This window comes from Haematobia irritans, chromosome 1 (genome assembly GCF_050003625.1).
Source record: "Haematobia irritans isolate KBUSLIRL chromosome 1, ASM5000362v1, whole genome shotgun sequence".
NCBI lineage: Eukaryota > Metazoa > Arthropoda > Insecta > Diptera > Muscidae > Haematobia > Haematobia irritans.
In genome coordinates, this window is record NC_134397.1 from 252,370,082 (window position 1) to 252,395,562 (window position 25,481).

The 25,481-nt window shown below is 38.1% G+C and overlaps 3 protein-coding genes across 7 annotated transcripts in view; 1 reads left to right on the top strand and 2 right to left on the bottom strand.

Annotated features, from left to right (window-relative positions):
• mbc (dedicator of cytokinesis protein myoblast city) overlaps positions 1–25,481 on the top strand; it is a 191,824-nt gene that overhangs the window by 153,282 nt on the left and 13,061 nt on the right. For all 5 annotated transcript variants that reach the window (XM_075289378.1, XM_075289369.1, XM_075289387.1 and 2 more), the window contains 4 exons: positions 2,629–2,902; positions 2,966–3,078; positions 3,152–3,267; positions 25,185–25,268. In XM_075289378.1, the coding sequence (XP_075145493.1) occupies positions 2,629–2,902; positions 2,966–3,078; positions 3,152–3,267; positions 25,185–25,268 (587 nt within the window). The remainder of the gene's footprint in view (positions 1–2,628; positions 2,903–2,965; positions 3,079–3,151; positions 3,268–25,184; positions 25,269–25,481) is intronic.
• Positions 4,537–12,932, bottom strand: LOC142220338 (uncharacterized). The gene is made up of 2 exons (XM_075289427.1): positions 12,744–12,932; positions 4,537–5,966 (listed from the first exon to the last, which is right to left on the bottom strand). Exon 2 carries the CDS (start codon positions 5,960–5,962, stop codon positions 4,832–4,834), a length of 1,131 nt encoding a protein of 376 aa, XP_075145542.1. The 5' UTR covers positions 5,963–5,966; positions 12,744–12,932; the 3' UTR covers positions 4,537–4,831.
• Positions 15,632–24,991, bottom strand: LOC142220332 (uncharacterized). The gene is made up of 3 exons (XM_075289414.1): positions 24,789–24,991; positions 24,502–24,611; positions 15,632–17,379 (listed from the first exon to the last, which is right to left on the bottom strand). Exons 1-3 carry the CDS (start codon positions 24,862–24,864, stop codon positions 16,252–16,254), a joined length of 1,314 nt encoding a protein of 437 aa, XP_075145529.1. The 5' UTR covers positions 24,865–24,991; the 3' UTR covers positions 15,632–16,251.

The window sequence follows — 25,481 nt, forward strand, 5'->3', positions numbered from 1 at the left end:
TTCTATAGAAAATTTTGTCAAAATTTTATTTCTATAGACAATTTTGTCAAAATTTTATTTCTATAGAAAATTTTGTCAAAATTTTTTTTCTATAGAAAATTTTGTCAAAATTTTATTTCTATAGAAAATTTTGTCAAAATTTTATTTCTATTGAAAATTTAGTCAAAATTTCTTTTCTATAGAAAATTTTATTTCTATAGAAAATTTTGTCAAAATTTTATTTCTAAAGAAAATTTAGTCAAAATTTTATTTCTATAGAAATTTTTGTCAAAATTTTATTTCTATAGAATATTTCTGTAGAAAATTTTGTCAAAATTTTATTTGTATAAAATGTTATCAAAATTTTATATCTTAGAAGAGTTTATCAAAATTTGATTTCAATAGGAAATTTTATCAACATTTTATTTCCATAAATAATTTTGTCAAAATTTTATTTCTGTAGAAAATTTTGTCAACATTTTATTTCTATAGAAAATTTGTTATAATTTTATTTCTATAGAAAATTTTGTCAAAATTTTATTTCTATAGAAAATTTTGTCAAAATTTTTGATCTGTAGAAAAATTTTGTCACAATTTTATTTCTATAGAATATTTCTGTAGAAAATTTTGTCAAAATTTTATTTGTATAAAATGTCAAAATTTTATATCTATAGAAGATTTTATTAAAATTTTATTTCAATAGGAAATTTTGTCAACATTTTATTTCCATAAATAATTTTGTCAAAATTTTATTTCTGTAGACAATTTTGTCAAAATTTTATTTCTATAGGAAATTTTGTCAAAATTGTATTTCCATAGACAATTTTGTCAAAATTATATTTCTATACGAAATTTTGTCAAAATTTTATATCTATAGAAGATTTTATCAAAATTTTATTTCCATAAACAATTTTGTCAAAATTTTATTTCTATAGGAAGTTTTATTTCCATAGACAATTTTTTCAAAATTTTATTTCTATACAAAATTTTGTCAAAATTTTATTTGTATAAAATTTTGTCAAAATTTTCTATCTATAGAAGATTTTATCAAAATTTTATTTCAATAGGAAATTTTGTCAAAATTTTATTTCCATAAACAATTTTGTCAAAATTTTATTTCTAAAGAAAATTTAGTCAAAATTTTATTTCCATAGACAATTTTGTCAAAATTTTATTTCTATACAAAATTTTGTCAACATTTTATTTGTATAAAATGTTGTCAAAATTGTATATCTATAGATGATTTTATCAAAATTTTTTTCAATAGGAAATTTTGTCAAAATTTTATTTCCATAAACAATTTTGTCAAAATTTTATTTCTGTAGAAAATTTTGTAAAAATGTTATATCTATAGAAAATTTTGTCAAAAATTTATTTCTAAAGAAAATTTAGTCAAAATTTTATTTCTATAGAAAAAAAAATCCTGAAAATAATCGAAGACTTTTTGAGATACAAGGAATATATTAAAAAATGAGGGTAAACATATTCTTTTTTTATCCATACCTCCCAAACTAAATTAAATATTTATGAAATATGTATATATTTTTCTTATAAATGTGCATTAAATAAGCTTTCATGCGATACCAATTTTGTTCAGATAGGACAAAAAACAAAAATTCCTTTTTACCCTTACTAGGGTTATATCTCAAGACCCGGGTATTTCCCCCGACTATGGGTCACATCGTTGGAATCAGCTCACCGAGTGACACAACATATATGATATTTACGCAATTCGGTGAGGTGCCCATAAATTGCAGTTGAGCCAAAAATCAATTAGTCAGTCGGTTATGACCAATATAAAAGTTTGCTTTGTCGAGTTTGCTATTGACCCAAAGGCAACTTTGTCTTTTGCGATTGTTGAAAAACCTCCATAGACAAAAATATCTAAATCTAATCCTCTTCAATTTAATGTGATATTTAGATCTTTTTGTTATTCGATTTTTGGTCAGTATACAAAATTTGAATCGATTTTCGAAAAAAAAAACAAAAGTTGATTTTGAAGATTACAGAAAGTCGACTTTAACTTTTTTAACAAAAAGTCGATTTTCGAGTTTGGTCTTTAACAAAAATCGACTTTCAAGTTATTGAAAAATCTACTCAATTCAATGTCGATATTTTGACTTTTTTTTTTGTTAAAAGCCGGTTTTTCGATTATTGAAGAATCGATATTTGGCATAAAAAGATCCATAGCGCATTCCTCTTCAATTCAATGTGACATTTAATTTTTTTTTGTTATTAGCTTTGGTCACTATTAAAAATTTGAAACGATTTTCGAAAATAAAAATCAAGTCTATTTTGAAGATAGAATGTCGAATTTTTTCGACAAAAAGTAGATTTTCGAGTTTGGTCTTTAACAAAAATCGACTTTCATGTGATTGAATATTCGACTTTGAATTGCAATGTCGAAATTTTAATGTTTTCGTTAAAAGTCGATTTTGTTCACTATCAAAAAGCTATTTTGATCTCTATCAAAAGTCGATTTTGACCGATATAAAAGTTCGATTAGTGGATTTGTATATTTTAAAAATTAAAAGTATATTTTAAACATTACAGAAAGTCGATTTTCGACTTTTGACTTTTGTAGACCTAATTTAGTGTATCTAAAAATATTCATGAATTTTTTTTTTCTCTTCCTGTTTTTTTTAATAGATTTCACCCCTCGAATTGGCTGTAGAAACTATGAAGTCAACCAACAAAGATATTCGTGATTTAATTATAGCCCATAAAAATGATGAATCGTTGCCAGTCAATCAGCTTAGTATGAAAATCAATGGTATTGTGGATCCTGCCGTTATGGGCGGCTGTGGTAAATATGAAGATGCTTTCCTTGTACCCGAATATCTAGAGGATCATCCCGATGATAAATATTTGGTAGAGGAATTGAAAGATTTGATGGCATCACAGATACCTTTATTGGAAATTGGTATGGTTTTTTGGACAGATTTTTTTTTTCAATTGCTAATAATCTACATATATGTCTTTATAGCCATTGCTTTGCATAAACAAAAAGCTCCAGAAAGTCTTAAACTTTTCCATGAACGTATGGAATCATGTTTTGCTGATATGCAAGCCAATGTGGAATCCAAATATGGCAAAAGGGTATGTTTTGATGTCTATAGTAAATTGAGAGATTTTTTATTATTATAATTTTGTCTATTTATTTATTTTACAGTCTTGTGATCTAAAATTAGATCGCGATTCGGTTATAATGCGTCGCAATAATTCATTTTTACCCACCATGTTTGACAATAATAATCGTCTTTCGGAGACCAGTATGGGTTCATCAGAGTAAGTAATAGACTATAGTATAAATTTTATTATATAAATTATTGGGGGTCAATAGTTTCCTCATAATTTACAAAATAGGTTCAATTAAAATGTGTCTTGAAGTTCAAAACATTAAAATATTAACTGATACTGAGTTAAAAAAAAATGATTGACATATTTACATTTTTAATTAAACTACTATATAAAAATAAGTCGGATTTTCCTTCCTGACGCAATAACTCCAGAACGCACAAACCGATTTCCACGGTTTATAGCAAAGACATTTCAAGAAAAATTTCAACGGAAAAGCGGGATAATCTTTTTTTAAAATTTTCTTATTTTAAAATTTATAATTCGAATTCATCGCAGTTGCTTTTATTATAAAATAATTTTATTTTTTCACATGAAATATGTTCGGGGAACGTAGAGGGTAATCATGTGGTGAAAATAGGATACCTCATTTTTTGATATCTGTGGTGGGGGGTTAGGTTAGGTGGCAGCCCGATGTATCAGGCTCACTTAGACTATTCTGTCCATTGTGATACCACATTGGTGAACTTCTCTCTTATCACTGAGTGCTGCCCGATTCCATGTTAAGCTCTATGACAAGGGACCTCCTTTTTATAGCCGAGTCCGAACGGCGTTCCACATTGCTGTGAAACCACTTAGAGAAGCTTTGAAACCCTCAGAAATGTCACCAGTATTACAGAGGTGGGATAATCCACCGCTGAAAATCTTTTTGGTGTTCGGTCGAAGCAGGAATCGAACCCACGACCTTGTGTATGCAAGGCGGGCATTGCACCACGGTGGCTCCCAAGCATCCCCCTTGTTCGATTTTTCAAAATTGGGCCAAAGAAAGGACACAGGGAGATCACATTTCTCCTCAAGTACATACCGTGAAGCAATTAAACTTTTCCAATTTACTTGAAATTTACAGAGGATGTGGGGTTGGTTATATTATTATAATTAATATCTGATTTTTTGATATTCGGAAGAGATGAGGGGCCTCCCCTTGCTCGATATTGTTACGAAAAGGGATACCTCCTCTAAAACTGGAAAAAAAAACTAAAATTATCAAGTTTACTTGAAATTTACAAAAGCCGTAGGGGAAGGTTATGAAATCAATATTGAATGCGTAGCACCGAAAAATAAAATAAATAAATAAAAACACAAGGGATTTAGTTTTTCTTTTCAATGATGTTTCAATAAAACGTAATTTTATTGAATTTTTGGGAGATTATTATTTACCTTTTACAAAACGATCGTTGGACGGACGTAATCCAGTAACGAATAAATTTTGACCTTACGAATTTGAACTTAAACATTCCGCCCGCCTTGCAACATCCAGCTATGTTGTAATTGAAATTCATTAATACATAGACATTACATACAATATTTTAATATCAAAATAAATATAAAATGCGATGTCAGTTTCATTTTCAAATTGAGCAATTTTTTTTTTTTTATTAGTTCATGTATTCATCTTTTCCAACTTCATTCTTTCTTAACTAAATGCTCGTAGAGCCGTTGACCCGGAGGGTCTGCAGTGTCTGGGTTATTGGCCAGGATGACCTACGACACATATTCATGGTTGACATTGCCCTGAAATCACCCAGCCGAATATCGTCAGCTGCGCCAAGGGGAATCCCGGACTCGAAAACATTTGAGGCTTAATAACCCTTGCGTATACGTCGGGCCCCAGGACCAACCCCACCCCGGAAGGGCGATAAAACACTGGATCGGCCAGCTGGAGACATTCAAAATGCTCTCGTATGGAGTCTGGAGCCGACGCCGATGGGGTGACCACACGGGATAAATCTGTCACCCGGGCGGAAAAAATCAATTTATTTTCCGCGTTGTGCCGGGATACGACGATCAGCGGACAAAAGGCGTTCTGCGCTGTCATTGCCGAAGTAAGCCGTAAGCTTTGGGCAAGACTACTGCATATCATACTGTACCCCGCACATGGGTCGAGGACAGCTCGGACGGGAATTCGACGACCGGACAAGACGAGTATCAACACAATAGTGGGACCAAGCGTAACAGTTGGTTGCAAAACTAACAACGGACTAAATATGGGGGTTGCATTTGTAATGCAGTACGCGGACGAATTAACGGACGGACTTGAATTTGACTTTCTCTTAGACAAATCGGACGATGGAGCGGAAGGACGTTGTTGCTGTTCGAAGGAGTGCAGAAGCGTATGGTGGCTCTCTCCGCATTCGCGACACCTTTCGCGACTATTGCAGGTCGACCGCATGTGTGACCTGCCCAGACAGTTGGAGCACACCCGATGAAGAACTACGGTGCGCAGCCTTTGCTCCAACCGCATTTTCAAGAACCTGCGGCACGACCGTAGATTATGCTTCCGCCTGCATAACACACAATTGTTCAAATGAAGCTTTGGGCTCGAGTCCGAATTTCTTTGGGCAGTCCCCGTAGGGGATGACGATGGTTTGGCTACGTTGGTTGCGGATACGTCAGCAGGAGCCGTATCAGCCCCCGACGGAGGGACAACTTTCTGCGTCGGTACTACCCCTTGTGAAGAGGCGACGACTGGGGTCATCCCGACGTCAGGGACCTGCTCGATGGCTGGTAACGGCTCGCGAAGAACCGGTGCAACATTATTTTCTAAAATCTCTCTTTCCTCATCGGACATCGGGACGTCATCTTCGTAATCAGGGAGAGTCTTAATAATTTCCCTCATATCTTCCATTGTACTGCGAAAAGAAAGATGACGCTTACTATATGAACGATCGAAAACTATTCGGTCAGTATGACCAATTTTACCACCGGTCGTCTTACAACACCGTTTGCCGTTCTCACGTCTGCAACTCTAACGCGACCGTCAGATCCTGGGTGGACGTCATCCACACGACCTAACTTCCACGATGTAGGAGGCAATTGCTCATCACGAATTACTACCAAGTCCCCTACTTCGATATCACGCTGCGGAAATTTCCATTTATACCTTTTCTGTAAGCCTTTCAAATATTCATCTTTCCACCGTAAGCAGAACTGTTGCGACAGCGCCTTCATTTTCCTAAATCGATGCACCAAATGAAGTGGTGATTCCTCCTCTAACTGTTCAGGAGGCGCCAAGATCGGAGATCCTACCAAAAAATGGCCAGGCGTAAGTGCTACCAATTCTTAAGAACTTTCACTCATTGGACACAACGGCCTAGAATTTAAACAAGCCTCAATTCTCGAAAGAACAGTCGAAAACTCTTCAAATGTAAATTTGAATCCTGATGCATGCTTCCTAAAATGCGTCTTGAAGCTTTTGACAGCAGCTTCCCAGAGACCACCCATATGTGGCGCCCCGGCAGGGATAAACTGCCAGGAAAGCTGCTGAAACTGGTATGCGGAACACACCTTATCACGTCCTTCCTTAAAAACACATCTCAAATCCTTTTCCATTTCGCGTGAAGCGCCTACAAAATTTGTACCATTATCCGAAAAAATGGTCTTGGGACAACCGCGTCGAGATATAAATCTGTGAAAAGCGGCCAGAAACGTTGTCGTAGACAAGTCTGATGTGGCTTCCAAGTGTATGGCCTTCGTCGAAAAACATACAAAAACGCAAACATAACCCTTTGTTATCTTACATGCGCGCCCTATAAATGACTTAATTTCGAAAGGCCCCGCAAAATCAACGCCAGTCGTAGTAAACGGTCTGGTAAGTACAGTTCTCTCCGGTGGGAGAGCCGCCATGATCTGCGTACAAGACTTCTTCCTATCCAACAGACACCGTTTACACCGGTTAATAGTCGATCTAATCAAAGATGTTAAACGAGGAATCCAATACTCAATCCGAATAAGACGTAGAACCAACTGGTTTCCTCCGTGAATAGATATGTCGTGAACATATTTCACCAGTAACCTAGCGAATCTACTATTATACGGCACTATAATTGGATGTCGCTCACTATACGAAAGGGTAGGACACCTACTCAAACGACCATTCAACCTCATAACCCCCTCCTCATCCAGGAATGGATTCAATGACAACAACGAACTCCTGGAACCTAACGGTTTCTTTTCCATCAAAAAACCGTACTCATCTGGATAATGAGCCCTTTGAGAAAGAACAGCTAGACGTAATCTCACTGCCTTTAATTCAGTTGCCGTCAACGTCGTGTCGTGATACACATTTCGACTAGCATGTGAATAATGGGTCCTGTGATAAAACCTAAATATATATGCGATGACTCGTAGAGCCCTATCTAACGAAGAAAACCTCTCTAAAATGTCCTCGTAGTTCGTAAAAAACGATGCGTGAGTCCTGACCGCCCGTACCTCAAGGTCAGTCTCAAGAGGGGTCAAATCACTAATATCCCACTGAGAACTAGCTGAGCACAGCCACTCTGGTCCATGCCACCAAAGCGTTGAAATTGCCAACTCTGCAGGCGACACTCCGCGACTTCCCAAGTCGGCCGGATTGCCCTCAGAACGAACATGGTACCAATTCTGTCCCCCAGTATTCTCCTGAATCCTACATACGCGATTCGCAACGAAAGTAGACCACGTAGATGGCGTCTTTCGAAGCCAAGAGCGGACGATCGTAGAATCCGTCCAACAATAAACACGTCGAAATTCAATATCTAACTCCCTGGCTATAGACTTGTAAAGTTCTGAGGCCAAAACTGCCCCACAAAGCTCCAAACGTGGCAAAGATATAGATTTGATGGGGGCTACCTTAGTCTTACAAGATAGCAAATGGGTGAAGATTTGTCCCTGCGGCGTAACCACACGAACATATACTACCCCCGCGTATGCTTTTTCCGAGGCGTCGGAAAAAACATGTAATTCTACCTCACAGTCTGTGGAGTAATTGACCCATCGAGGAATACGAACGTGATTCACATCCTGATAGGTCTCGACAAACTTTCGCCATTGTCGCTCTGTTTGTAACGGAAGAGACTCGTCCCATCCTATCTTATCCAACCAAACCTGTTGCATAATTATCTTCGCCACTATAATAACTGGCCCCAGCCAGCCAACAGGGTCAAATAGCCTAGCTATAGCCGATAAAACCTCTCTCTTCGTAAACCGAGATTTTTGCTCAATCGGTTTCATCTCAAAATAAAACAAGTCTAACTGCGCATTCCACCTAATACCCAACGGTTTCGAACTACTGGCCTCAACAAACTCCAGTAATTTGGCGTCAACCAAATGGTCAGCCGGAAGCGATTCTAAAATGGCTAGCTCATTAGAAGTCCACTTCCTCAGTTCGAACTTTGCCGATGATAGTACTCTAATCAATTGGTCCCTAGATTCAACAGCAGTATCCACGTCATGGTATCCTGTCAAAACATCATCCACGTACATGCACCTTCGTAGAATATGTGCCGCGTGGGGATAGTCATCTTCGGAGTCATCGGCCAATTGCAATAACGTCCGTATAGCTAAATAGGGAGCACAATTCACTCCAAATGTCACGGCTCATAGTCTTGTACATCTTTTTGTGGGGAGTCCCTAAAGACAATTCGCTGCAGAGAAGTATGGGCCGAATTTACCCTAATTTGGCGGTACATCTGTGTGATGTCGCAATTAAAAACGTATTTGAAAAATCTCCACCTCAAAATCAAATGAACCAATTCCAATTGTAATGTGGGTCCCACATAAAGAATGTCGTTCAGACTTTTACCATTTGAGGTCTTATGCGAAGCATTAAAGACAACTCGAAGTTTGGACGTCAATTTGTCCGGATTGATTACCGGGTGGTGTGGCAAATAACACACAGTTTGATCTGCAGGAGAAGTCGACGACACTGGTCTCATATGTTGCAAGTCCAAATATTCTTTAATCACCCCGTCATACATTAATTTCGTTTCAGGCTTTCGTAAAAGCGAAGCCTCACCACGAATAAATTGCTTCAAACAACTTGTCCGCGAATGTCCAAGCAAGACGTGTCCCTTTAATTCGGGTTTTATCGGAAGAGTCACTACGTATCTTCCATCGGAATCCCTATATGTGGTATTCTTAAAATTTTCCTCACAAAATTTATCTGCGGGAGAACAAATTGCCCGTCTTGGTAAGTCCTCTAATTCCCAAAACCGAAGAAGAGTCTTGTCAAGACCATCTTCTTCCATAAATTCAACAGTCGTTGAAAAAACCGTCACATTAGGAGTGGGAATTGAACCAGTAATGAGCCAGCCGAAGACTGTCTGTTGAGCAATCAACGACCCTAAAATACCAGACCGAACCCCCTGTAATATAATTCTGGGATACACGTCTGCCCCCAACAATAGATCAACCGGACGACTATCGAACAGATTAGGATCAGCTAAACGCAAATTTGGCAAACGTGACATATAATTCCGACTCACTTGGAAAGACGGTAAATTCCCAGAAATCCTAGGCAGGACCAACGCAGTCGCCTCTACCAAGACCGATCCATCTATGGGTGACCCTATACTCAGAGGGCAAATACCTCGAGAAGTTATCGAAACCGATTGATTCACGCCCGATATCGAAGACGTCGCACTCGTTATCGAAATCCTAAGCAACTTTTGCATTTTTTCGGTAATAAAGGAGGCTTCCGATGCTGGGTCAATAAGAGCCCGAGCTGGGTACGTCATACCCTGATGAACGATGTTCACCATAGCCGTCCCTAATAGTACCGACCTGTTCTGGGAAACATGAAAAACTTGCCTGGCCGAAGTACCAGACACGATTCCAGACGAAGTGGAAGGCTGCGGGTCAATCAAACCGCTAGAATCCGTAGGACGAGCGGCCGAAACCGTCGAAGACGTAGTCGCCACATTCGTAGAATGGGAAGAATCGCGATGAAGCAAAGTATGATGCCTTCCTTGACACTTCTCACAACTGCGAGATGTAGCACAGTTGTTAACGTCATGTCTACGAGATAGACAATTGAAACAACAGCGGTACCGTTTCACAGCAGCCAACCGATCATTCACAGAAAGATTCCTAAATCCCGGACAAACACGAAGATGATGGCTTTGTCGTGGACAAAGAACACACATCTTATCGACGGAATCTCCAGAAGAACGAGAAGTGTATTGCGAATTACGCGACCTAGATGGCGAAGATTTCGGAGCTGCATTCGTAAAATGCGTTCGCAGCTTCCTGCCATCAGTTTTCCTCGAAGCATCGATACCCTTCAAATCGCGCAGACACGTGAGTGTCTGAATCCTTTCCGTAAGAAAACGATCCATGTCCACCCAAGACGACAACGCAGACTTATCACTTATACCCTGTTCCCACAAAGTAACACTAATCTTCGGTAGACGTTGCACACACAAATATACCAAAATCGGATCCCAATCGTTCGTAGGAACGTTATTCACAGCCATCGCCGAAATACATGCATTTATACCACGCTGCAAGTTCTTCAACCCAGAACTTGTCTCGGTGTCTAAGACCGGAAGGTCAAAAAGAAGCTTCAACTGATTGCTGACTAAAATTCTCAAGTTGTCATAAGTTTCCTTTAATGTCCTCCAAGCTAACTCGAAACTCCTATCAGTGAGAGGAAATCTTCTTACAACTTCACGGGCGTCGCCACTAGTCTTTTTGAGCAAATGACACAAGCGCTCAATATCACTCAGACGGGAATTTTTTACATAAACAGCAGTAAACAAATCCCTAAATGTTGGCCAAGACTGAAAGTCACCATCGAAAACCTCAATATCGCATGGTGGTAAAGCCAAACTATGGACCGCACCATGGTCAACACCTAACAAAAGAGAATTTCCCGATACATCCACATTACCAGAACGAGCAGAAATATCCGCCACATCGGCCTGCAGTATAGGAGTTGACGCCCTATGAACGGCTTTTAGACCGTCTATCTTCCTCTCGATAGAGGAAACAATACGAATATAGGCATCATAAGTTGCCTCATACTTGCCGTCAGCAGATTCTACCTTTCCCTTATCTGAATCTTCCTGAAGATCGTCTAAACACTCCTCATACCTCTCTTTCACTTTCTCCCAGAGTGATTTCGCCTCTTCGACCTGAGCCCTTAGAGAATAAACATCTAAATTCTCCTCCTTCAAAGAGCTAACCCGTGTCCCAAACTTCACAACCGCATCAGCGGCTCTAATGAATCGCGCGAATGTATTAACTGGCATATTGAAAATAATTTAGCGTCACAAAAATTCACAAAAACTCGTAAAGTATGCGAACACGCACTTATCGACAGCGAAAACTGGCCGAAAAATCAATAAATTTGCACAAAATGCCCAAAAATGCAAAAACAAAAATTTACAAAATTTTTCTTTCAGTGTATCAAATTCTCACACTGCACCAAAATTACCACAAAATTTCTTGAAGTGCAAACAATTGTTCGTAAAACAACCACTTCAAAACTTAAAATCAAAAATTTCAAACAATTTGTAAACTATTGGACTATTTTTCTCTCAGTGTAGAGACAATTAATTTTCGTTCAGTGTACCGAATCACAAAATATTTTTCCCCGTGTACAAAAAAATGGGCAAATTATTCAAGTCAAATTCTAAAAATCTCAAAATTCTACTAAAATCTTCGAACTATTTCTCTCAGTGTATGAATGAATTTACGAAAATTACGCTCAGTGTATCGAAGAATACTGACTGCCGCCAATTTGTATCAAGACTTCACACACGAAAACCAGATGATCAAAAAAATTCAACAAATTATAAGAAATTATAAAAAAATGTCTGTAAGACCAAATGTAGGGTGCACGGACTGTAAAATACACCTCTACACTTCCACGACAGATAATCTCCCCAAAAAAATTAAAAATCACAAATAATAAAAAATATAGAAATAAAAATATATACGTAATATATACGATAAAATAAAAATTATACGATCGTACCGGACCGCCTGTAGGGTGCACAGTGACCAAAACGATAATTTTTACTAATGCGCGTAACGCTAAGGGGTCATACAACACGATAACCCAAAAAACTCCATTTCAAAAATTTTTATAATTTTCCTCAAAATATTTACGACTCGCGGCCCCGTGAGGGTTAACAAATAAACCAAAGAAACACAGCTCAAAAAAAATATGTATGTATATACGTGTGTGTATCACTGATCATACGTAGGTATGTAATTCAAACGTTGACTGCAGTGACGATTGATGTTTGTTTACAATAGTAATACGACCAACAGAGCCTTTGGAGTCTGCGTGTATTTTGTTATTGTTTTATTTACTTCAAGTTAAAGGCAACGTAATTGCAAATAATGTTTTGAAGTAAATAAGCACTGTCAACGTTTAAATTCACCACACAACACCAATATATACAATAGATTTTTCACTTTTTATTTTGATTATTCTTTCACTTGAATATCATTTAACAAAACGAAATTAAACAAACGAAAGAAATGTGCGTACGTATGTAGCAACGAATGTGTGTTTTTAGAAATGCAATTTGCCGTCGGCAAAACGAAATAATTGAATCAATGTTGTAAAACGACCGCGGTTTAAATTTAAAACACTCGCGATTTGCTCAATTATTTTAATAAAACACTGACATACGCACCTGTGTGTTGATAAATAATTATTTAAATAAATTTTCAATATAAATCCTTCACAAATATGGCTGCAAAGTGGCTGCTTTTTGTTGTTGCTTCACAATGATGAGCACTTTCCTTTGGAAAAGAAAAAGAAAACCCTTTATTAATTGCTGTAAGCAAGTATCCGGCTCGATTGGACCAATGAATGCGTAGCACCGAAAAATAAAATAAATAAATAAAAACACAAGGGATTTAGTTTTTCTTTTCAATGATGTTTCAATAAAACGTAATTTTATTGAATTTTTGGGAGATTATTATTTACCTTTTACAAAACGATCGTTGGACGGACGTAATCCAGTAACGAATAAATTTTGACCTTACGAATTTGAACTTAAACAAATATGGTGTACATAATTTTTGGGTATTTGGACGGATACTTTCTCCTTGCCCCACACTATGAAACTTGAAAGAAGTTATGTTTTTTCGACAGGCTTTTGCCAGACGTTTTTAAGTAAAACAAGTAAGTAAAGTCTAAAGTCGGGCGGAGCCGACTATATTATACCCTTCACCACTATGTAGACAATCATTTGTGTTACCATCTCAACTACTTCCAATTTGCTGGGAGCTATATAAAGGTTTGCATTTCCAGATACAAATACTTTTAATGGAGACAATTTTTTGTACTTTTACAAAAATTCAGAATTAAAATTTAAATCGGCTAACGCCCTGGGATGAAACACAATGTTAGTAAAAAAATATAGGAAATATGAAGCGAGTGAAATTTTAATACAATTGTAGCATATATGATTTATCAGGCGATACATATGTATTCGAGATATAGGACAAGTTTAGTAATATTTACAATTTTTGCTACTCATCAATGGCAATTTTACAAGGATATTGGTTAGATCTCGCCAAGATATGTGGTCAAGTGTGCTTGTGATATATTATTTGGTCAAGTTGGGCGACTTGGAGCCTTATTTAAAACTCAACCGTTTTGTGTAAAGTGTGGCAATTTTGGCCATTTTTGTATAACCCGGAGGCTTTATCTAAATATGAACCAAAATTAGATCACACTTGACGCACTTAATATCATATTAAATATATTCTCTGTGGAAACTATCCAGTCAATTGGAGGAAAATCCCATTGAAAATGGATCTAAAATATGAAACAGTCTACCATATTTCTCCAAACTCTGGTGTACGTATATATGGGAGCTATATATAATCTGAACCGATTTTAGCTAAATTTGATATGCATAGTTAGAATAATAATTCTGCAATCTCTGCAAAATTTCACGTAAATGGGAGTATAACTTTGGCCCCCGTGGTCATATGAATGTAAATCGGGCGAAAGATATATATGGGAGCTATGTCATTGAATAGATCCATGCCGTGGAGTGTGGTATAGTGTGTTGGATTACAAAACAACAGGGGTGAGTTCGCACTTTTTGAGTATCTTAATGGTAAAGCTATAGCGAATTCCCGGGATCCCGTTCCCGGGAAAAACTTTAATCGATAGATATGTATTAGAGGTATAAGAAAATTTCAGTCATTTTTACAAGCGTTCGACTTAGCAGTGAGTATCAGTAAACATCAGTAAAAAATAAAATTTTTTGACAAAATTTTGTATAGAAATAAAATTTTGACAAAATTTTCTATAGAAATAAAATTTTGACAAAATTTTCTATAGGAATAAAATTTTCAGAAAATTTTCTGTAGAAATAAAATTTTGAGAAAATTTTCTATAGAAATAATATTTTGAGAAAATTTTCTATGGAAATAAAATTTTGAGAAAATTTTCTATAGAAATTAAATTTTGAGTAAATTTTCTATAGAAATAATATTTTCAGAAAAAGAAATACAATTTTGAGAAAATTTTCTATAGAAATAAAATTTTTATAAAATTTGTATAGAAATAAAATGTTGACAAAATTTTCTATAGAAATAAAATTTTGACAAAATTCTATAGAAATAAAATTTTTACAAAATTTGTATAGAAATAAAATGTTGACAAAATTTTCTATAGAAATAAAATTTTGAAAAATTTTTCTATAGAAATAACATTTTCAGAAAATTTTCTATAGAAATAAAATTTTGAACAACATTTTCTATAGAAATAAAATTTTGGACAACATTTTCTATAGAAATAAAATTTTCAGAAAATTTTCTATAGAAGTAAAATTTTTTATATGTAAAATTTTGACAAATTTTTCTATAGAAATAAAATTTTTATAAAATTTGTATAGAAATAAAATGTTGACAAAATTTTCTATAGAAATAAAATGTTGACAAAATTTTCTATAGAAATAAAATTTTAACAAAATTTTCTATAGAAATAAAATTTTGACAAAATTTTCTATAGAAATAAAATTTTCTATAGAAATAAAATTTTGACAAATATTTCTACAGAAATAAAATTTTGACAAAATTTTCTATCGAAATAAATTTTTGACAAAATTTTCTACAGAAATAAAATTGTGAACAACATTTTCTATAGAAATAAAATTTTGACAAAATTTTCTATCGAAATAAATTTTTGACAAAATTTTCTATAGAAATAAAATTTTCAGAATATCTATAGAAATAAAATTTTGACAAAATTTCCTATAGAAATAAAATTTTGTTAAAAAAAAACATTAAACCGATTTCTTGAAAAAAAAAATCCAAAAAATCCCCAAATTTATGGAAATTTCCCACCAAATCCCCAACTCAGAAATTTCGTTTCTATTCACGGAAAAATGTCCCCAATTTGGGGAAAAATTCCCAATAATGACAACACTGCCCACCTGAAAGGTAAAATAATAATAAATAATAATGCAATAGATAATTGTTTGACACAATTATAAAATTAATTGATTTAAAATCATTGAATGCGTGGCATAAAAGTAGAAAAGAAATAAAAAGGCACTGGTTTAGAATTTGAACCAAAATGTATGGGCTTTATTTAATAAATTATTGTTCGTCAAACAATATTTACCTTCGTAGAAGCGAGAGAGTCTCAAAAGAGAATGACAAAAAAAGCTTGGATGTCGAAAGGCGGGGGTTGATGACATTTGACGTTAGAAAATGTCCTTATTTTCGTACCGAAAAGCAGAAAAAGTATAGACAAATTCTAACGGCGGGATTACACTTGAAAATGATTATATGATTTAACAAAAGCTAAGAAAACGGCATTTGAACTTAAACATTGCCGCCCGCCTTGCAACATCCTGCCATGTTGCAAAATTTAAAGTAATATTAATTATATGTTCAATTTAAATAATGAAAGTATACAGAATGTACATTTCAGTTAATAAAAAAAGGAGCATTTTATTTTAGTTCAATTCTGTTTTTTCTTGTTATGGTTTCCAATTCATGTTTCATTTTTTCAAAAACAAATTCATATTTACAAATGTGCTCGTCAAGCACGCGATCGTAAATGGACTCGTTAAGCCCGATCGATTTTTAAATTTCAAATAAATTTGACTCGGAAGAGCCGGGTGTCGAGGACTCGTTAAGTCGGAAGACAATGGAAGATTGTCTTACACCCAATTATATGTTGCATGGACCCGAAATAACCCACCCAAACATTGTGAGTTGGGCCCATGGGAAACCCGGGCTAGAATATGTTTGTGGCCTCATTATTTTGTGGTAGACCTCTGGACCAAGGACAATCGCTACATGTGAAGCTTGATAAAAATGCGGGTCAGCTAACTGTAGCCCGGCAAAGTGATCCTTTAGGGCAGGATTCACGGACTCCGAAGGAGAAGTTATGTGGGTCAAATCCACAATTCTTGCCGATACCCCTAATCGTTGCGATGGGTCATGTGATGATGCGACTGAGACCTGACAGAACACTTCTGGACCCACTGCTACAGGACTTAGCCGAAGTTCCTCGGCCAATGACCGACAAATTAGACTAAGACCTGCGCAAGGGTCCAAAAGCGCCCGGACAGGAACTCGCCGATCATTCAACTCTAGCTGAATGACCATTGTCGGCCCGAGCGTAGCAACGGGCTGAATCGCCATTACGGGTCGGGGAGCTGATGAAGTTGACGGCTGATAAGATCGGACAGAAGGGTCAGACGTAATATGCGGACGAATAGAGGATCTACCAGGTTTTGGAGGAACTCCGGATTTTTGTCTGGGAGCAGACTTTGTAGCAGGGCGGGACCGATCAGCGCTATTCTTTGCATGATTATGCAGCATGGTGTGATGGTCACCGTTACAGTGCTTACACCTGTGTAGACTGGGACAGTCACGAACAAAGTGTGTGGCGTCAAGGCAATTACCACAACATTTATGAAGCGCTACGGTACGCAGCCTTCGTTCAATGCGCATCGCCCTGAACTCTTTGCAATCACGTAAGTGATGCTTTGCCTTGCATATGACACATTCTCTTCTGCCACGTTGAATATTCGAACCCTGGTTCTTTCGAACTGGTGCCGAAAGGGGTGGCGAAGCCACAGATAATTCTCCTGGAGGAACTCCAGGAGCCGTCGTCAACGGATTTTTATTGGTGGAAAGGTCGGCCAGAGTGGCAGGATCAGCAGTCGTGCTGATGGTGGATACATCGGCCAGAGGTGCGATGGTTGGATCGATTTCCCGTTCCTCATCAGACATGGGGACGTCGTCCTCAAAATCAGGAAGGGTAGAGGCCATCTTTGCTATGTTTTCCATCTATGAAAATATAGAAAGATTTCGATGACGGAACGGAAAATCAAATTAACAAAATGGTCAGAATGACAAGAAACCGTAGGTCGCCTTACAACTTTCCGTCCTATAGCGATTCGAAACGCGGCCATCAAACCTAAGATTTTCACGCTAGCAAAATCCAGTGAGGACGCGAGTACAACGCAAAATGAACTTATTTTACCTCCGTAAGAGGCACAAGTTTAACTACGGGACGCCGTATAACGCCATTTTCGGTTTTAACATCCGCGACGCGGACTCGACCGTCAGTACCCGGATGAATATCAACAATACGACCTAACTTCCACGAAGTGGGGGGTAATTGCTCATGTCGAATGACAACTAAATCGTCCTTCTGCATATCCCGTTGAGGAAATTGCCATTTGTAGCGTTTATGCAAGCTCTTCAGATACTCGTCTTTCCACCGTAAACAGAACTGTTGAGTTAGAGCTTTCATCTTTCTGTATCTGTTAACAATATGCAAAGGCGACTCATCAATAACGGGCTCCGGAGGAGCGAGGATCGACGATCCAACCAAGAAATGACCTGGCGTGAGAGCCACTATATCATGCGGACTATCATTCACCGGACAAAGTGGACGAGAATTAAGGCAGGCCTCAATTCTAGCCAGAATGGTAGAAAGTTCTTCAAACGTGTATTTGAAGCCATTGGCGTGCTTTCGAAAATGAAGCTTAAAGCTCTTTACTGCGGCCTCCCAGAGACCGCCCATATGTGGAGCTCCCGCCGGAATGAATTGCCAAGACAACTGTTGATACAAATGTGCGGAGCACAACTTATCGCGGCTCTCGCGCAGCACAACCTTGAAATCCCGCTCAATTTCCCTAGATGCTCCAACGAAGTTGGTGCCGTTGTCGGAAAATATTGTTCCGGGACAACCACGGCGGGAGACAAATCGATAAAAAGCCGCCAAAAAGGATGTCGTCGACAAATCAGATGTAGCCTCTAAATGAATAGCTTTCGTAGAAAAGCAGACAAATACGCAAACATAACCTTTGGTTACCTTACAAGCGCGACCTGTAAAGGATTTGACCTCAAATGGGCCCGCGAAGTCCACACCAGTAGTGGCAAAAGGTCTAGAAAGTGTAGTACGCTCTGGTGGAAGCGCGGCCATAATCTGGGAGCAAGACCGCTTCCTGTCCAAAAAACAGCGCTTACAACCATTTATGGTCTTTCGTATCAAAGAAGTCAGGCGGGGAACCCAGTACTCAATCCTCAAAATGCGTAGCATCAATTGATTCCCCCCATGTATGGATATCAAATGGACGTACCTGGCCAAAAGAGCAGCAAACCGACTATTGTAGGGTACAATAATCGGATGACGCTCTGAATATGCCAGTGTAGGGGAACGTGCCAAGCGCCCGTTGAGCCTAAGCACGCCTGATTCATCCAAGAATGGATTAAGTGGCAACAAAGAACTTTTCGGACCAATAGGTTCCTTGCGTAACAAGGAAGCGTATTCCTCCGCATAATAAGCCTTTTGAGCCAGTATAGCCAGACGTCGTCTCACGTTTTTAAGCTCCAAGCTCGTCAAAGCCGTGCTGCGATAAACGTGGTGACCCCTATGGGCAGGATGGGTCCTATGTAAAAATCGAAAGACATAAGACAGAACTCGTAAAGCCCTGTCCAAGGACGAAAATCTCTCTAACACATCCTCATAATTCGAAAAAAATGTGGTATGAACCTTGACAGCGCGCAACTCAACATCTGTATCAAGGGGGACGGAGTCCCGAATATCCCACTGAGACCGATCCTGGCGTAGCCAGTGTGGCCCATGCCACCAAAGTCGGGATCCAGCCAATTCCGAGGGGGTAACCCCCCGGCTACCCAAGTCAGCGGGATTTTCCTCAGAGCGTACATGACGCCAATTCTCACCACCTGTAATATCCTGAATCTTGCTGACACGATTGGCAACAAACGTAGTCCACGTAGATGGAGGTTTGCCGAGCCAGGAAAGGACGATCGTCGAATCCGTCCAACAAAATATTCCCTGAAGTTGTATATCAATCTCGTCGAGGATACTCTTTAGCAATTCGGAGGCCAAAACTGCTCCACACAACTCTAATCGGGGCAGAGACACAGACTTAAGCGGTGCGACTCTGGTCTTACAAGAAAGCAGATGAGTGCATATATCACCATTCGGAGTCAAAATACGAATGTATACCACCCCCGCGTATGCCTTCTCTGAGGCATCAGAAAAAACATGCAATTCTGCGCCACAATCAGGCGAATAGTTAACCCAACGCGGTATTTGAATCGAATTAACGTCGCGGTAACATTCGACAAACCTTCGCCATTCCCGTTCTGTCGTAGACAGAAGCGCATCATCCCAACCAATCTTGTCAGACCAGATCTGCTGCATTATCACCTTGGCAGTAACTATGATAGGGCCTAACCAACCTAGTGGATCAAACAGTTTCGCAATGGCAGATAAAGTATCGCGTTTCGTAAACCGAGACTTGTCCGGGAGCGGACTCATGTCAAAGTAGAATACGTCCAGCTGGGCGTTCCATCTTATACCAAGAGGCTTAGAACTGCTAGCTTCTACAAACGTGAGAAGCTCAGCATCAATCAAATGGCCCGTAGGGAGGCCCTCGAGAATGGTACGATCATTCGCAGTCCACTTTCGCAGCTCAAACTTGGCAGAAGATAGAGCGGCAATTAGCTGATCCCTAGACCTAATCGCAGTATGCAAATCATGGTAGCCCGTCAATACGTCGTCAACGTACATGCACCTCCGTAGGATGTGCGCAGCAAGAGGAAAGTCATTCTCCGTGTCGTCCGCCAATTGCAACAGTGTCCGTATGGCTAGAAATGGAGCACAATTTACTCCAAATGTTACAGTTTGTAACTCATAGTCCTGGATAATGTTTTGCGGAGAATCCCGAAATAGTATTCTCTGCAGACAGGTCTGAGACGGGTCAACTCGGATTTGGCGATACATCTGTGTGATGTCGCAATTGTACACGAATTTGTACAACCTCCATCTCAAAATGAGGAGGACCAAGTCAGTTTGTAGAGTCGGACCGACATGTAAAATGTCATTCAGGCTATTGCCGGTAGACGTCTTATTCGAGGCGTTGAAAACCACTCGAAGCTTAGTCGTCCTTTTGTCGGGGTTAATCACGGGGTGATGAGGTAGATAACAAACTGGGGCGTCTGTTGGCGTAGCCGAAACTGGCCTCATATGACCCAAATGTAAATATTCTCGTATGACGTCGTCATATACCGTCTTAATTTGTGGTTTTCGCAAGAGGGATGCCTCATTTCGAAGAAATTGTCTTAAGCAACCCGTCCTTGAATTTCCTAAATCGATTTGTCCACAGAAATCAGTTTTGAGCGGAAGTGTAACAATGTATCTTCCCTCAGAATCCCGTCTAGTCGTTCTCTTGTAATTGTCCTCGCAAAACTTATCTGATGCAGATAAGAGAGGGCGTCGGGGAATCTCCTCAAGTTCCCAAAATCGGAGAAGTGTCTCGTCAAGACCGTTTTCCTCGTGGAGGTCCACTGCAGTCGTGAAGACTGAAATATTCGAGGAAGGGATAGGACCCGTGACAACCCAGCCGAAGACTGTGTTTTGTGCTAGTAATGATCCCAAAATATTCGTTCGCGTACCCTCCAACACAATTTTCGGATAAAGATCCGCGCCCAAAAGCAGGTCAACAGGACGACAAACAAATAAATTGGGGTCAGCCAAACGTAGATTTGGCATACTAGACACAATGTCACGATCTAGAGAAAAGGATGGCAGGTTGCCGGAAATGTTCGGAAGAACATACGCTGTAGTCTCCAGTAGGAGCGACTCATCTAGTGGGGTACCAATGCAAAGTGAACAAAGTTCTCTCGACGTGATCGAAACACTTTGATTCACACCAGAAATTGTAGCCGAAGTCGAAGACGTACTCAGTCCAAGTCGGTTCCGCAATCCTTCCGTAATAAAGGATGATTCCGAAGCGGGATCTATTAAGGCCCTAGCAGGATACGTGATACCCTGGTGAACGATATTCACCATTGCAGTTCCTAATAATACATTTCCAGTACGCGAAGTGTGGAATACCTGTCTACTGGACGTCCCTGACACAATGCCTGTCGATGTAGAAGGTTCATTGGCATCCACTGGCACCGGTACGGGATTCCGTGAAACTGGTGCGGGAACGATAGGAGCAGTCCCGGGACCAGTCGATGTTTCCCTATGCAAAAGAGTGTGGTGTCTTCTACCACATTTACCGCAATCATATGCGCTGGGGCAATTAGCTGCAATATGTCTGCGGGACAGACAATTCATGCAGCACTGATGGCTCCTAATAATATTCATCCTCTCACGAACTGAAAGATTATGAAACCTAGAACACGTTCTGAGGTGATGATGTCGTCGACAGAGAACGCATAATCTGTCAGGAGAGGATTGGGAGGAAGGAGGCGTACTTGATGGGGAACGAGTCGTTTTCGCATTCGTGAAATGCGAGCGAATTCTTTTGTTGGCCGGAGGCCTGGCGTCAATGCCGCGGATATCGCGAAGACATGTCAATGTCTGGATTCTTTCCGTGAGAAAGAAGTCCAAATCTGACCAAGAAGACAAAGCAGACTTGTCCTTAATACTCTGCTCCCAAAGTGTAACAGTACATTTCGGCAACCTCTGAAGGCATAAAAAGACGAGGATGGGATCCCAATCGTCAGTGGCCACATCGTAGATGGACATTGTCGAAATGCATGTCGAGATACCACGTTGTAGTTTCTTCAGTCCTGAACTGGTCTCAGACTCCAAGACTGGCAAATCAAATAATAATTTGAGTTGGTGGTTCACCAAGAGGCGGGTATTATCATAAGTACCCTTTAGCGCCTTCCACGCAAGAGCGAAGCTTCTATGCGTGAGCGGAAATTTCGAAACCACATCGCGAGCTTCACCACTGGTTTTCTTGAGTAAATGACACAATTTTTCAATATCGCTAAGTCGGCTATTGTTAATGTATACCGCTGTGAAGAAATCTCTAAATGTCGGCCAATTGAGAAAATCGCCGTCAAAAACATCTATATCACAAGGCGGCAGATTGAGACTGTGGGAGGAACTATTGTCTCCCCTAGAGCTAACGGAAGAACTGTGTGAGTCATCGGACCTATGAGAAACATTCAAAAGTAATGTTTGGTCCTCCAACCGAGACGATTTAGCAGAATGCTTAGATGGTGCACGTAGTTCCTCCAATTTACGTTGAATCGACTCCATGACATTCAGATAACAATTATAAGCCACGTCATATTTGCTGTCAGCAGCGGCGACTGCCTCGGTTGCGTTGCTCTGTGTGGACACAAAGTCAAGACATTCGTCGAATAAGCTCTTAACTTTTTCCCACAAAGACTTAGCCTCGGAACCATGACATTCTAGTCTATAGGCGGTTAAATCATCGTCTCGCAAACTGTGAAACTTCGTTTCAAATCGGACTACTGCGTCAGTTGCTCTTGTGAAAGCAGTCAGTGGTGTAGTAGTCATTATGACCAAGTACTGTCAAAATTAAAGGGCGAAAAAATTGACACGTGATGTCCAAAACTATCGGAAAGAGTATAAATCGATCCAAAAAACTACTTCGATTTGTCGTCGAACAAATGAAAACGCAGTTATTCCTCTCAGTGTATGCGAAAGTTGTATCGTCAACACACAATATTTTTCGCAGTGTACCGAAAGTACTAAAAATGTGAGTAAGGTAACGTGATTACCACAACAACACAAAAAATGAGATCAGAAAATTTCTCACAGTGTACGGAGTACAACCAATTTTTTACAGTGTATCGTCGATACACCAATTTCCTCACAGTGTATTGGAAATACCAGCTAAAATTAGCTCTGCAAGGTAAATTATAAGTATTTTAACTTTTTGTAAAAATTGGCGAAAAATTTCTCCAAGTGTATGAAAACACGTAAAGTTTCTTCCAGTGTATCGTAAATACAAGAAACCCTTTTTCGCGTGGCGAAATATATGCAAAATCTTTATTTGGAAAATATTACAATATTTTCCCAGTGTACCCTGTGTTCCAAAAGATTTTTGCAAGTGTATCGTGAATACAAAAAATATTTTCAGTGTATCGTAGAATACAAAGAATAATTTTTGCGTGGCGAATTATCGAAAAAATTGAAAACTTTATATATTACGAGAGAGTTTCTCTCAGTGTATATATTATCCAAAATTTCTCCCAGTGTACGTAGATACACAAAATTTGTGCAAGTGTATCGTGAATATCACTTGCCAAATGGAAAAATTACAAGACAATGAAAAGTCGTGAACTATAAATTGTAAAATGTCAACTTGACCGATTGTAGGGTGCACGGACTGTAAGATGCACACTACGAAACAGTAAGGTCCAACAACAACAATAATATATAAATAAAAAAGTTTCGTGGAAACTCAAATATGTCAGTATTACGATAATATAATATATAATAAATACTGTTATTTTATTGTTTGTATCGACCGACCGTAGGGTACACTACCACGTAACACGAACGATAATAGTAAACGACCGATATCCGTAGGAATCAACAATAAATACTTTTCTCAATTGAACCTGCAAAAAATTATTTTTATAATTTCGCGCCGTAAGCGACCCACGCTAATAAACCAACGTGTATGCAGTTCGAACGTATGTTGGATGTAACACCTGTGTGCGTACGTGTGTATAGCAAGTTGAACGGCAACTGTATAACACTTTACTATTGATGCCTATTGGCAAACCAATGCTTACAACCAATGCAATTGTTTTTGTTTTTTCTATGCAGATCGAAGATCAAAAAACCAAAAGAAAAACACAACAATGTATACGCAAACAAATGACAAAATACAGCGAAAATTAAATGCAACTTTGACGTTGAATATTTGGATGAAAACAAAGTGGAATTAAACGCACTTTTCAACACTTTAATGAGAATGTAACCGGGTATTAAAGACCGACGGATAATTTAATTTTGTTCTCGTAGAGATTTAATGTACAACCGATATAAAATACGAGTTGTAAAGCGACCGTAGGCGAGTGTTTATTTCTGTTTTTATTTATATTCACAGCGAAGGATATGCTCACTTTTTAATTATCACTGAAAGTACATACCTTGGTTGTTGATAATATAATTATATTTATGTGCAATAAATTGAAAATGCCTCGTAGAGGATGGTGATCGTCGATCGTTTGTTGTTGTTGTTGATTGGCGTAGCCTTTGCCTTCGAAGAAGAAATAAAAAACACCGAATTAATACTTTCCAATAATTATTCGGCTCGAATGGACCAATGAATGCGTGGCATAAAAGTAGAAAAGAAATAAAAAGGCACTGGTTTAGAATTTGAACCAAAATGTATGGGCTTTATTTAATAAATTATTGTTCGTCAAACAATATTTACCTTCGTAGAAGCGAGAGAGTCTCAAAAGAGAATGACAAAAAAAGCTTGGATGTCGAAAGGCGGGGGTTGATGACATTTGACGTTAGAAAATGTCCTTATTTTCGTACCGAAAAGCAGAAAAAGTATAGACAAATTCTAACGGCGGGATTACACTTGAAAATGATTATATGATTTAACAAAAGCTAAGAAAACGGCATTTGAACTTAAACAATCATACTATATTTATTGTGTAAATTGATTTAAATTGAAATACATTATATTAAATATTCCATGTTTTTTAAATGCTATTCTTTAAATTTTGTTATTTATTTTATTATTATTTTTTCCATGTAATTTTAATTTATATTTTATTACTAATACTAAAACCAATATTTTCTTTTGTTCTAAAACTTGCAGTAGCGGCCTCTCAAAATCAACTTCCTCCATGCGACCTCAAACCAATTCGATTAAATCTACTTTCGGTTTTGCTTTCAATCCAAGGTAAGTCCGTATGAAATTAGTGAATTTAGTAAATTGCTCATGAGTGACATTTTCAAAAGGTAATGGGATTTCATTTTTATTAAAGAGTTCAATAATTTAGATAATTTTTTTTTTGTTAAAAAAAATATATATTCATATATTAACAATTATTATTTCTCATGAGCAGTTTAATTTTTATTGGAATTATTTACATTTTCCACATTAAAACAAAAA